We start from the raw sequence: 14,833 nt of genomic DNA on the forward strand, positions 1-14,833 counted from the left end.
GTCAAGTGAGTCAACTTGGGCTACTTAGTGAAGAACATGAGAAGAATCACTTGAACACAAGGGGTGGGAAGAGGGTGGCAACAGGGGCAATCAGTCAGTGCAGATGCACTCAATGCAGACCTTACAGTAAATCAGGCAGAGATCCAATTGTTGTGTGCTACGCGGTGAGCACACAACGTAGTCTTGGCATTCACTGCTTCTTTTGCCAGTTGGCCAGTGCAAACCTTTGTATCAACACTGGCAACTGCTAGGCCATTGCAAAGTGCTCTATGGCACTTTCTATGGCTAGTGCAGGCACAGTATGTGAAGCACCAGACAGCACTACAGAGGATGGGGCTGTTGAGGGCATACATTCATTCTTACACCAGAAAAGGTTTTCTTTTAGAATGTGCAGCAACCCAATCTTACTGGGCTGCTGCTTCACCAGAACAAGCATTCCGGTGATGTAGGCACGCTTTATGGTTGTTGCAAAATGTGACATGCCATTGAATGCAGCCAGGTTGCGACCGCAAATGGAAAGTGGTTGTGCCTGTATGACCCAAGTAAGTTGGAGAATGGGAAGATGGTGGAGAATGGGAAGATATTGAGGTCAGGAAGAGAGTGGGTATTGGCAGCAGTAGCTCTGCTGATATTCTATCTTCTTCCTGGTCTCTATCCACCTATCCAGTTCCACTTGGACACGCACCAGCAAAATTGCTGGCACAGGTTGAAGTAGACACATTGAGGCCTTACTTGCTCGCTTACCTCAAGGAGGTCTCTGAGTCTTGAAATTCTATTATTAATGCAGGGATGCATTAAACACCCTGTTGGTGTGGCTGCATTTCTGCCAGAAAAGTTACATTGGATTGGGCTGTAAGAGTAAAAATTGCCCATCCTGAGTAGAGCCTATTTCTTTCTCTCCCCATCACGAGTCCTGAATGATCCAACCACACCTGATGCAGCATGGTTGAAGAATATGCTTGCTCCAGCAGAAACTGTTTGGACAAAATAGCCAAGACAGTAAATCAGACAGAGATTCAATTAAGAATATAAGAAGAGCCCGTTGGATCAGGCCAAAGGCCCATCTAGTCCAGCTTCCTGTATCTCACAGTGGCCCACCCAATTGTCAAACACCTCTGTGGCGAGTACACCACAGAGGCTTTCATTATTTCATTCATGCATCTATCACAGCACATTAAAAGTTTCCTTGAAGCACATTTTCATGTGCTCTGCCTAGCACAAGGTTTAGGAATCTAAACACACACAATCCAGAGTGTGTTGTTAAGGCTTATTTTACATAGTGAGTATTACCAATCTAGAGGCAAATTTCTAGTTTATGCTCATAAATACATTTGTCCTCTTTAAGTAATATTTTAGGGCAGAATCTCCCCTTTTTACAGGACTGTGTATAATTATCATATAAATAACTGGAACATATGGAAAACTCTAATCCACACAGAAGAACAGACCGCTAGAAAAATGAAGTTGACTGTGAACATTCCGAGTTTATTAACGGCAAGTTTCTCTTTCCCTATCATGTATTCTCTGCTGCTGAGTTACTGTGAAATTATAATGAAATCATACTGTGAAGGAGGTATCAAACACAATCAGGAGAAGGTTTCACTGCTTTACAAAGGATTTGCTGTTAATTAGTTCTTGTATACATACACAGTCAACAGAAAAGAAAAGCCCAATATTAGTAAAGGGATGAGTCAAAAGCAGAAACACTCTTTTGTTCCATCGGAAGGAAAGGATAAAGGGAATTAATATCCACATACTATTTCATGCAACTGTCCCTTGGTGGGGAAGACTTGGTTAATTAGAGGCTGTTAGTTAAAAGGGGGAAATGTGAAAATTAGGAGGATCTCCATTTAGGGTGTAAATCAATGCATGCATCAGCTTACGCACGGAAATATTAAAACACTGTTTCCCCACACTGATTACATCTGCCATTTTATGATTCTTTATCTTCCAGGAAAATAGAAAATTGTTCCCTTTGGTTTACATGATTCTTTTGCTCTTAATTACACCTCAAAAGCTGACTGTGAAAGCTGAAACGCTAGCAATACTGTCCCTGAATACAGTGAGGGACTGTTAAGACGTTAAGATGGGCTTGTCTGGCAACATCTGAATATTGTACCACACTCAATTTGCCATGCTTCCTGTCCAAGGGCTCTCAGTTTTGTACTCAGTAAAAATACAAGCAAGATAAGAGACTATTCCCAATGTTTAAATACTAGGTAGGCATCACTTAGGACCTGCATAAATGCTAGAGAGGTGATCCATACACAGTTGCTAATTCTGCCTGAAGCTGTTCCTGGACATACCCCCACCCACAGCCCATGATTCAGGAAGCCCTGAAATCAGGAAGCCAGGGTGGCTTTGTGAAAATCTTCAGGAGTCTTAGAGGATCCAGTGCATTCTTGATTTGCCTCAGTGTCCCCAGCACCCTGGCACCAGCACTGCATCAAAGACTAAAAAACAATAGCATCGCCATGTCTCATGGCTGACTTCCTTCTCTTCCAATATGCCTTGATCAATGCTAGCTTTAAATCTTTAAGGCAGTGCTTTGGAAACTTACCACAGTCAAGGCACCCTACAGTCATGAAGCCCTGATGCATCTGGCTCTCCCAGACACCACCATCTTGAATTGCGCAATTCAAGATGGTTGGCACCCAGTAGCACTGGGAGAAAGAAGCCACGAGGGCATCCCACAGTGCCCCTGTGAGTTCATCATGTTCTTGGGCACTGAGGTGCACAGTTTGGGAACCACTGCTTAAGGTCCTAAAGAGTGTAGGCCCCGGCTACCTTAAGGACCAGCTATTCCCACACAAACATTCCCAGGCCCTTCACAATCAGCACCTAAGGCCTTGCTCATCAGCCACCTTTAACTGAAATTTGCTTGGTGGGCACTAGTAAAGACCATAGTGCAATTCTGGACCTTTTCCCCCAGGGAGATCCTATCAGGTTCCCTTCTCTGTCAGTCTTTGGATAGGATTTGAAGATACTTTTCCATACACAGGACTTTTTAATTATGCTGCAGTTTTAATTACATTAATTAATTATTGTTTTTATGCAGCTTTCTTTTTTACTGCACTTTAATGTATTTTTGTCTTTGTTTTCGTTAATTGTATTTGATTGCATTTTGTCTGATATTTTGTTAGAGGCCTGAAGTCACTTTGAAAAAGAAAAGGATCTAAATTATTTAAATAAAATGTCTACAGGTAACATTTTGACTTGTCACCCACAACTCATCTCTGGACAATTTGTGGTAATGTGAAAAATTGCCTGTTCTTTTATGATAAACAGCTCATACAACTCTGCTTACCATGAACATTCCTGAACATTTGCAAGTACGTACTTAGTACAGATGTACTGAGTAAAGCAGCTGTGTGAATTGGCTCTTAGATTCAACATAACAGTGATACTTCACAAGCTTAGTCATCATCATGATGGCAGCAACCATGTTGTAAGATCCTTTGTGGACTTCTAATCATTACATGTGTGCCATCTTATTGCTGCCATCTTGGCTGTGTCTGTACACATGGCAACATAACCAGTGGCCTTATCCAAGATGGCAACACTCCCAGGATACACAGTAACATGCAAAAAGAGCCAAGCATCTCTTTGTGTGTCCTGATAAAATGTAACAGATAAGGAAAGAGCCAAGAGGATTTTAAGGGAGTTGGTATTGACAGAATGAATCAAACTAAATATAATGATGGTAGAGCCACATACTGAAACCCAGATCTACCCCAATCACACTGAAAGAGTAGATAAGGTCTGATTTTAACAGCAAAAGGGAACATGGTGACGCCTGCAGAACCCTCCCTCCACCCCTGATTTATCTCCCTGTGACCTGACCCATCAAATAAGAACATAAGAACATAAGAACAAAAGAACAGCCCCGCTGGATCAGGCCATAGGCCCATCTAGTCCAGCTTCCTGTATCTCACAGCGGCCCACCAAATGCCCCAGGGAGCACACCAGATAACAAGAGACCTCATCCTGGTGCTCTCCCCTACATCTGGCATTCTGACTTAACCCATTCCTAAAATCAGGAGGTTGCGCATACACATCATGGCTTGTACCCCATAATGGATTTTTCCTCCAGAAACTCGTCCAATCCCCTTTTAAAGGCGTCTAGGCTAGACGCCAGCACCACATCCTGTGGCAAGGAGTTCCACAGACCGACCACACGCTGAGTAAAGAAATATTTTCTTCTGTCTGTCCTAACCCGCCCAACACTCAATTTTAGTGGATGTCCCCTGGTTCTGGTATTATGTGAGAGTGTAAAGAGCATCTCCCTATCCACTCTGTCCATCCCCTGCATAATTTTGTATGTCTCAATCATGTCCCCCCCTCAAGCGTCTCTTTTCTAGGCTGAAGAGGCCCAAACGCCGTAGCCTTTCCTCATAAGGAAGGTGCCCCAGCCCTGTAATCATCTTAGTCGCTCTCTTTTGCACCTTTTCCATTTCCACTATGTCTTTTTTGAGATGCGGCGACCAGAACTGGACACAATACTCCAGGTGTGGCCTTACCATCGATTTGTACAACGGCATTATAATACTAACCGTTTTGTTCTCAATACCCTTCCTAATGATCCCAAGCATAGAATTGGCCTTCTTCACTGCCACCGCACATTGGGTCGACACTTTCATCGACCTGTACACCACCACCCCAAGATCTGTCTCCTGATCTGTCACAGACAGCTCAGAACCCATCAGCCTATATCTAAAGTTTTGATTTTTTGCCCCAATGTGCATGACTTTACACTTACTGACATTGAAGCGCATCTGCCATTTTGCTGCCCATTCTGCCAGTCTGGAGAGATCCTTCTGGAGCTCCTCACAATCACTTCTGGTCTTTACCACTCTGAAAAGTTTGGTGTCATCTGCAAACTTAGCCACTTCACTGCTCAACCCTGTCTCCAGGTCAAATACTTTTCTCCTAAACTGTGTTTTCTTACCAGAAGCTCACAACAACAACAACAACAACAGTTGTTGAGCCTCACTCAACTAGGATGGAAGGGCAGGGTTTTTCAGACTGGGGTGTTGCAACGCCCCAGCCTGTGGGCCCTGGCCTCTGCCTCCTTAAGGGGTGGGGGCAGCCTGGAGGCAGGGAGGAGGCAGCGGCACGATCCCCAGGATTGCGCCACTCAGGAGGGCTGCAGGGGCTTGGGTCCATTTACCTAAGCCCGCTGCAGCCTCCCAGGGGTGGGAAGAGCCCTGCACGACCTTCTGCAGGGCTGCCCGCAGCTTCGTAAGCGAAAGCGGAGCGATCGCGCCCTGCCTCCGTGAAAACGGAAGTGGAGCACGATCGTTTCACTTTCACTTCTGAAGCTGCAGGGAGCCCGGCAGAAGGTCGCGCCAGGCTCCCTGCACCCCTGGAAGGCTGTAGGAGGCTCAGGTACGTGCAGCCAAGCCCCTGCAGCCCCCCTGAGCAGCCTTCCCCTGCCCCCACTGCCTCCCCCCGCCCCCGCAAGAACTTATAGAGGCTCAAACTCTCCCTGAGAGTTTGAAAACTGCTGGCTTAGGGGCTACAGGGAAGCCTCTAAGGATGCAGCCATAGATGAGAAGATTTAGTGCTCTTCACCAGAGTGTCCCTTTTGCTATTAAAGGGCCTGCTACCATCATTATCTATTCTGGCCCTCAATCCAACACCTTTAAATAATAAATATTATAAAGGGTAGTCTCCAAGTCTAACACCCTTAACTTTAATAGCCCAATCCAACGTCACTCCCCACTCAGCAATTCAGCAGCACCAGTGTGACACCTGCTGAATCTCACAGGGGTGTTTTGGCATTTGGAGGCCTTCTCAGGGTAACACTTGCCCTGTTGCACCAGGGTAAGCCTGTGCCAACTTGCTGGCCCTGCTCAGATCTATGCTAGCTCTAGAGCTGGCACACGTTTGCACGGACCAGGTCAGTCCATGCAGTTTGAGACTGGGGAGGGGGTTAGGATATTGGCATGCACTGCCGCTGCCAATACCACCCCCTTCCTGGTCTTGATTCACTCTCCTCCCTCCCCCCCCTCCAAGCCCTGTACTGGTGGGCTTCCCCAGTCTGCTGGCACGTGGACCCAGTTGCTCATTACTATCTGCACCAAAGCACTTGTCACCTTCTGCAATAGCGGCAAAGAGTCTTCCACCCCTGTAAAGTGCATTCATTCTCACTTAAATATTGAAATTATGTGATAAACATAATCTGCAGTCCAACATATAATGATGTTAGTGCAATTTACACTGGGGCAACCAGAAATATAACCTCTACTACCTGAACAATAATGGAAATTCTGTCATTACTGGATTAGGGTTTTTCCACTTTACTTGTCCTTTATTGCAGCCATTCTAAGCTTCTTAGCCAGCATTGAACACTCAGTTCCCTTAGACTGTCCAACTGTGTGGTTTGAAAATCCAAGCCTGCAGGAGTTGTACACGGGCTATGTGATTCAGTTCTCATTTGACTTTTAGGTAATGTGGCACCATAGTCCTTTCTCAATGCAATTAAAAACAATCATTCAGAAACCACTGGACTGAGTACAATGCAAAATCTTGGATACCTATGTGAGTGGGTAACAACAGCATGCAGGCTGTCACCCATCTGCCAACTCACAGAAGTTCTGCCAACCAACGTTTGTGTCCCACCCATGCTCCTGTTCCCCTTGGCACGGGCTTTCCATATTCAGTTTAGAGCTGATGAGCTCATTCTGTGCCAAATGCCCTGTAATAGGGAATTTTCAGCTGGCAAGAACTGAGTCACATCTGGCTCCTTAGAGAGTAAGGCAATTAGGAGATTATTCATGGCCATGGTAAACACCAAATCTATATGTTACTATACAGCAGTGTGTAATTATAATGCAATTACAAGCTAAATGTGCATGATCTTACATAAAGTGTTTGAATGGACTGTCATGTTCTCCTAATTTAGAGGTCAGGGGCATCTAGTGGGATTTCATGTAGGCCTTTGTCCCCAGCAACCTGGCACAGCACCGGCAGGAACCACTGACAAAACCAGCACTAGTGAGTGAGCCTCCTGTGAGAGCACAGAAAAAGCCAAGTGGATGCAAGGAATGTCTTTTGAAAAGACAGACCTGTGAGCTTTTTTGCCAATGTGCAATGGCAAAATACTGTGATCCCGATGAGTCATAATTAAAAACATGCTGCAAGAATTACCATGTGTGCATTTGACAACTTTTGTTTTCTAAATGTCTGTCAGTCCACTTCAACATTACTCTATGGTCACAAATTCAGAAATGATTAGTTAAGCCAACAAACTGACAACTTTGAAAATTATCAGAAATGGACCTTTCATTTACAGGCTGATACAATATTACCTTTCTGCCTAAAAGGCAAACTGAAGAGAACTGGTTACAAGCTTTTGTGAAGTGAGGTTGATTTAAAAGAAAAGAAAGAGCAGTCAGGATTCAGGTTTGAAAAGAATGCTTGAGCCAGGAGGTCATATTAACCAGTTTAAATTGCTGGGGATACATCATTAGTGAATGCAGTATATTCTTTCAGGGGGGATAATGCCTTAATTGCCCAGGAGGGATGAACTTCATTTTCCAGTTGTACAGGCCATTTTGGAATATTAAAACTGACCTATTAAATGAGGGATTATCTGCATTAATAAATGTATACTGTATTGGTTTAAATGGTCATGGCTCCCCCCCCCCCCAGAATTTTGGGCATATTTGCTTGATGCTTGTCCTAAAAATTATGATAGAGCCTTTGCCTCCTTCAGAAAAATACTGTTCCCAAGGTTTCTTGGGTAGAGTGAATGGCTATTGAACAAATTTAAATCTGGAATGAAGATATCCTCTGAATGTTTCAATGTGAAGAAAAAAAGACTTTGAAGCACCATGCATATGGCTGTAGCCTTATGGCTGTTCTTCAGGTCATTTAATTTAGTAGGTTTAAGCACTTAGAGTGACTCAGGGCGCAATCCTAACCAACTTTCGAGCGCCGAGGTAAGGGCATTGCAGCTCCAAGGTAAGGGAATAAACATTTCCTTACCTTGAGGGGGCCTCCATGACTGCCACCCAACTGCAGGATGCAGCACACATTCCTTTGGCACTGCTATGCCAGTGCTGGAAAGTTGGTTAGGATCTGGGCCTCAGTCATAGAGCTGCAGCCCAAAGGTATGCTACATGCCCTTCTCCAGTCCAGCCGACCAAACTGGTTAAGTATGACATCCCTGAATAAACTAGGGAAAGGCAAGAGGAACAAAATGGAGGGATGGCAGATGTTACCTAGCATGTTGTAGTAAAGTGGACTGGCGTGTCCACGGATAGTAAATGCAGTCATGACTAGTGGGGCCTCTACACCTGCAGGCAATTACAGAACAGAAAATATCATTCACCATTCACAAGGGGGCCATGCACACACAAGCGCCTTTGCCCACACATGGAACATGGGAGGTGTGGCAAGAGGAGCAAGTGTTTGGCAAGTACCTATCCATGAAACCAATGCAGTCCTCAAGGCGCGGGCCTATGCACCTGCAGCAAATCCAGATGAAAAGGGGAGAGAGAAAGAAAACATGCATTAGTTATTTTACAGACAAAAATGAACAACAAAGAATTCTCCACCCTGTCTTGGGTCACACAGTTGATTACATTATTCTCAAAATTAGAGCCATCATGAAATCACAGTTCACAATCATTTGCAAAGCAAGAGACAAACAGCAGAGGACAAAGGAAAGCCTTAAAATAGACAAGTGTTGTTGCTGAGCTACTTACTTGTGGAATTGTGGAATGGCATTGTGGAATGGCAGAGTTGTGGATTGTGGAATGGCAGAGATGACCCTAAGTCAGGTTTCACCTGCAGAGGCGAGGGCCCTCCCCATGCTATTGTCTCAAACCGCTTGCTTAATAGTCCAATAAAGATGATTGTGGGTTAAAGCACAAGCAGGAAGATTGCAGCTTACTGATGGTCAGCGTGCACATTGCACTTGCCATGGAGAGACAGCTGGGAAAAGATCTTCCCTTCCAAGTTCCATGGGGTTAGCATTCCTGTAGCATGGAGACCCTGCCACAGTGTTGGACACTTGCTACCCACAGTGATGGTGGCAAGCATCAGGCTGAATCTTCTTACACATCTTACTCTGTTTAAATCAGTGGGGACTTAACCACTGACTTCAATGGGAGCAGGACTACACACTGACTAGCTTGTTGCTTTGCGATCCTTTGGAATGCAACTTCATGAGAGACATGAAGAGATATATGAGAATATATAAAAATGCATGTGTTGAAGGATGATGGTGAATAAACCAATATTCCAAAGGCAACCAATGCGGCCTCAGGCCTACAGGCTTTCATGGAAAAGCGGATTATGGGTGTTTTGGTGTCCCAAGGGATACACTGAGAAAAAAAAAACCCAGGAACCTACTCCCCAATCTGGATGGCAACAAAACAAGCCAAGAATGAAATAGAAGGGGGAAGTGTTCTGATTCACATTTAGTTCCCGCTGTTTTCTTTAAAAACAGGATATAGACGTCCATCTTCTCCCTGGTTATGGATCATCCTTGTTTTGGTCCTGCTTTCTTCCCAAGAACAAAACTCAACTCACCTGACTTTGCATCTGTCTCCAGAAAAAAAGAATGCTAGATTTCCATATTACAGTTTTAAAAAATGGCACTAAAAAGAAGTGCATTGCTCAAGGCCACCCACTGAAGCCACAGTTAAACAGAGACTTGATGGTTTTCCAAGCTTATATCCAACACACTGGATCATATTACTATTCTGTTTTGTGCTGTTTAGATCACTATCTTCCTTGAGCAGTTTGACGGTTATATTCTGTTTATTCCTAGCCAGTGAGGAGGCCAAACACTTACTGGTTAAAATATCAGACATAAAGTTCTGTTTTCAATGAGACAATTTAAGCAGATCTCTGTTTTCATCATCATTTGACATGGATTACTTCATTACATGTTAAGTCCATTTTAAAAAACCTTGTCTCTACATAGCAATGGCATGAATATGCCCATTTCAGTGAACCTGATATTGGACAGAGTTCTTGTTCTTTCTGCACCATGTCTTGTATTGCATTCTTCTGACATAGTCTCTCTCTCTCTCTCTCATCAATGTAACTGCAGGCTGCTAAATAGTTGCATTACAAACCACCAATCCTATGCATGTCTACTCACGATTAAGTCTTGTTGAGTTTAGGATTGTAGTCCAAGGGTCCAATCCTATCCAACTTTCCAGCACTGATGCAGCTGTGCCAAAGGGGCATGCACTGCATCTTGAGGTGGGGAGGCAGTCATGGAGGCCTCATCAAGGTAAGGGAATGTTTGCTCCCTTACCTCAGGGGTGCATTGTGGCTGTATCAGTGTTTGAAAGTTGTCTATGATTGAGTCTAAATGATCTTAACAACATGCTACATATGGAGACAGGTAGACTACAACAACCAGGTGAACAGAGTCTCCTTCTGAGCATAAGGTCTAGATATCAACACCACTGATGGTATAAACAAGAGAACTGGGATATACACAATAACTGATTTGTCTTGTACTTTAGGGGTTTGTATTCTGTCCAGCCACAGATCTGCTTCTAACATTTCTTCCTTGCAAGGCACTCTCAGCAGTTCCCAAACAACTGTGCAGATAATGAAGGAGGATGCAAACTTCGGCTGTCTCCCTTCTGTAGCACATCAAAAGGAGCTGAGTTTGGAGATTTCCTTTAACTATAAAGAAGGCCTTCTTCAAATTAGATGCCCGAGAGCCCATTAGTCATCCAGAGAGCTCACTGCCTGGTATAAAAAGAGAACTTGATGTCTTGGAGTCTTTCTTACTTCTTTGCAGCACATATTCTCAAAGGCTTATGAGAAACAGAGTATCATCTTATTGTTCCTTGGGACCTCACCTGTTGTCTAGGCTGACAAAAGCTTTTGATATAAATGCACAGAATCCTCATTTTGTTTGTGCACTGGTTTTCTTTAGGAAGAAAGACATCTTTTAGAATAACAAAACAAGAAAACAAAATGCTGCTCTTGCTTCTGTTGATTATCTCCATGAGAGCTATTCATCTAAACCGAACTGAACACATTGAATGGGAGGAATGGAATGTGGTTTTAGTAGCAGTGCTCAGAACATTCCTCTGAAATGGACTGAATTCTTCTGTTTCCTTTTAGTCTGTGAATGTACGCTCATTAGAATATGTCTAAAAGTGTTTCACAGACTAGCTATACATATAGACAACATTCCATACAAACACACTGCTCATCTACCATTTCTAACATCTCCACCTGGACTACTGTAATGGAAGAAGAGAAGCCTCCTAGTTTCCAGGGTGAAAAGTTCATTAATTTGAACCCAAACAAACAGGAATGCAGAAAAGGGAAGGGGACGAGGATAGCACCTTGTTTGCTGAAAAAACATGTCTACATCATTAACACTGACTGGCATATTCACACCTAGTTTTCTTGAGAACGGGTGCATACCACAGGATAGAATAACAGAAGTCTTCCCTCATCAGAAACAAGTATTGAGAGTGGGAATCAGCTTATATAGACTTGGAAATTATTGGTCTAGTAGTTTAACAGGCACAGTACATGCATTTAGTGGACATATCAAAGAAAAGACTTCATCAGAGGGCTGGATGAAAATGGTGAGGCAAGGCAGCTCTGCACTTTTGATAGGTATTTGAGCCAGCCTCCTATCAGTTTCATTCCAGCAGACAATCTATCACAAGAGTTAAAGATATGCTATATGCAACATTTTTGGGGGTGTGGGGCAAATATCAAGACAGACATCCCATTCCCATCACTGCTCCTTTTGTTTCCACTTGGGAAGTCTTGCAAAACTCTGATTTTGATTAGAAAGCCATGAACCTGGAGAATTACATATTGAAAAATGAAAAAGGATGGGAAAATGCTAATTGATTCCTTTTTCTGTCACAGGGCATACCCAAGTGGGGGTCTGACAATGCTGGTAAGGAGAGAGACTAGGCACAACATCCAGACATCTGGCATTCATTATGACTATTCAGAGTTGAACATAATGATCAAGTGACAGAAGAACGTTTTAAACAGGAAACCAGCTTTATAAAAACATCAGGAAAAATACTACTGAGTATCACCTTGCTGTTGGTTGTTTTGAGCTCTAGGATTGCTAATAGACTTTTTTTCCCATTAAGGCTCCTCTCTATGCCTAGAATATTCTGCTGATGGGCAAAAGAACATCTCTCATCTTTAATAAGACAAAAATCAGAATGTTATTAGGAATCGCATTTGCCTGAACCAAAGCCACACCATCTACTCTAAGAGGCAATTTTGTCTAGATGTTTCAGAGAAGAAGGGAGCAGAGGAAGTTTTGCTAAATTACTGTTAATGCAGTCAATTTTAGTGGCTTGGCAGTCCTAAGACATGTGGTAGATGCTTTTGTATGAGAAGGGTTAGAAAAAGAAAATTCTGGTGATAAAAGCCTCAACACTCAGGGATTGATTCCACATATTCCCCATTACATGTGCATTGGTATCATTCCACAGAGGTCCCAGATGTTCTGGTAAAAGAAGGAATTGATTAATTATACAACATATTGTGGACACTAGGAAGATTATTACCTTTGTCTGTACTGATTGTCTTTGTTGTCCATCTGACTATAGGAATTTGATTCAAACTTAGCAATGGAATTGACCAAAGTTATTACAGGCCCCGCTCCAGTGTTTAACAACAGATTGACATGCAGACATCTAAAAAATGAAGCTTTTCTTGGCATAAAGGTAAAGAAATAGAAAAAGCTTCACCTGGTTAAATTTCTGCATAACTAGCTGCTGTTAATAAGTACAAGAAGAGATCAGTAGTGATTAAAACAAAATGTATGGAAGGAGAGAGATGGAGAGGCAGCAGAGCCAGTACTGAACACTCTCATATGCAAATGGATAAAGAATACAAATTGCATCGTATGACAATATAATGCATTCCCATTCCACGGCACAATGGAATACAGCTGGACCTCAGTATCCACAGGGGATCCATTCCAAGACTGCCCGTCCCCCACAGATACAGAAACCCACAGATAAGCAAATCTGTGGATTTGGTCCAGTATGATGTTCTGCTCTGGTTGTATCCAGAAGTGTTCTGAGGCCAGAGAGGCCACACGCTGCCTCTGTGGGCCTTAGAAAGCTTCAAGAAGTGCAAGAAAGGCACTTCCAGTTTTTATAAAAACTGGAAGTGTGTTTTTGGCACCTCTGGAGGCCTTTCCAAGGCCTTTCCAAGGCCTGCAGAGGCAGGGCGCAAACTCTGGATGTCTCAGAAAGCCTCCCGGATGTGACTGGAGAACACTTCTGGTTGCATCTGGGAGCTCAAATCTGGCCCTCCATCACAGGTTCGGCACCCACAGTTAAATCCATAGGTTTGTGAAGTCCATCCCCGGGTTGGGGCCCGGGGGCGGAATCTTAGCGGGGTCGTTCAACAGAAGGAAGTCCCGGCCGGGGCGGTGAGAACCATGAGAAACATCAAAAAGAGGTTTATAGGCACATTTTAATCTTGTTAGCACTTTAACATTCATGGAGGGACCTGTTACTTCACAGGAGCCCTGAAGACTGTAATTGTTTCAATAAAGTCTTTTGCACTTCCCTTATGCTGTCTTGAGTCCGTGTTGCGCCACAGGTCTTGAGGGTGCTTAGCATGAACAGTGCCTCTGCCGGGTGGTCCTGGCCCCAGGCGAAGATGGAGGTTGGGTGGGGAGCCACTGGTCGCAGCCCGCTGGGCTGCTGGCCCCAGGAATGTTCCGCTCCGCCCCAGAGTCTCAGGTGGGACCCCTTGCTTTCCTTTCCTGCTGCGACCTAGCTGCTCTCCTGTGGTTTGCCCAGAGGGAAGGGGTCAGTTGGGAATGACCTAACGGGGTCTCCTGGTAGGAATGAGCCCAGAGCTCCTTTCCCCTGTTTGCACTGGCTTGCTTGGGTTGTCCTGCTTCTTCCCTGGGTCCAGTGTGCTCCTGAGGGATCCTTGCCTCAGTCCCCCCTGGCGGGGTCCCCCACCTCTGGCCACGAGGGTTGCGCAGGTCTTCCTTGCCTATGGTCCCTCTCCTCCCTAGCTGAGGAGCCCGGGGAGGTGCCAACTCCCGCCTTCATGGCCAGGCTGCTTATGAGCCCAGTGTCAGCCCCACCAGTCTCTGCCCCTTCCAGGAAGCGGGCGGGCCTGAGATCTCACAAGATCCATATAAGCAAGTTCCATATAAGGCAGCTCCATATAAGGTTGCCTATCCCTGCCGCAGTGTGCGGGTGCGGCGCGGCAGCGCAGCCACTCCTTCGGCCGGCTTCCCGCCCGATGGGAGACCATGTCAAGGCAGCGGGCTCCACCACAGTTCCCCAAAGTGGCGGGCTCCTGTCTCCCTGCCTTGCTGGCAGGCGCAGACTCTCACCCATTGGGCGGGACGCGGAGCCCCCTTTCCTGCCTGCCTCCTCCTGCCCAGGGGTTCCCACTGCGGGGTAAGTACCCGGATGACAAGGTTCCAAACAGGGCAGGGCAGACGACCTATAGTAAGATGTATATACACTACTATCTATGTGAAACCAGCTTGGTCCTCTCTAATAGCAGGTGAAGAGTACAGCAACCATTTGAGCTCCCTTTTTACTTCTTTGCTATCTCTAGATAAGGTGAATAAGATAACCCATCCTGAATTAAATGCACCTTTTGAGCGTTCATGCACTCAAAAAGGTAAAATGTTTTTAAAATGTTAAACATGAATACTCAAGAGCCCATTTCCCTAAGCTTCCTTGCCTCTACCACCAGTCATCCAACAACAGAAAAAAATCCTTACTTTGGGGTGGGGGAAGAGAGATGGGCTAGCAGGAAATTTGCAAATCAGTGGGCCATGTGGAGAGGTCCTGTGAGCCTCTTTTTATCCATAAAAGAT

At 44.7% G+C, this 14,833-nt stretch overlaps 1 protein-coding gene across 4 annotated transcripts in view; it reads right to left on the reverse strand.

Annotated features, from left to right (window-relative positions):
- The window catches only part of ERBB4 (erb-b2 receptor tyrosine kinase 4), a 912,234-nt gene that overhangs the window by 190,789 nt on the left and 706,612 nt on the right, over positions 1-14,833 (reverse strand). For 2 of the 4 annotated variants that reach the window (XM_066626312.1, XM_066626139.1), the window contains exon 16: positions 8,229-8,303. In XM_066626312.1, coding sequence (XP_066482409.1) covers positions 8,229-8,303 — 75 coding nt within the window. Of the gene's footprint in view, positions 1-8,228; positions 8,304-8,429; positions 8,475-14,833 lie in introns of all 4 variants that reach the window. The other 2 variants (XM_066626395.1, XM_066626222.1) reach the window with 1 other exon arrangement.

The sequence above is a fragment of the Tiliqua scincoides genome, chromosome 1, assembly GCF_035046505.1.
Source record: "Tiliqua scincoides isolate rTilSci1 chromosome 1, rTilSci1.hap2, whole genome shotgun sequence".
Classification (NCBI taxonomy): Eukaryota; Metazoa; Chordata; class Lepidosauria; order Squamata; family Scincidae; genus Tiliqua; species Tiliqua scincoides.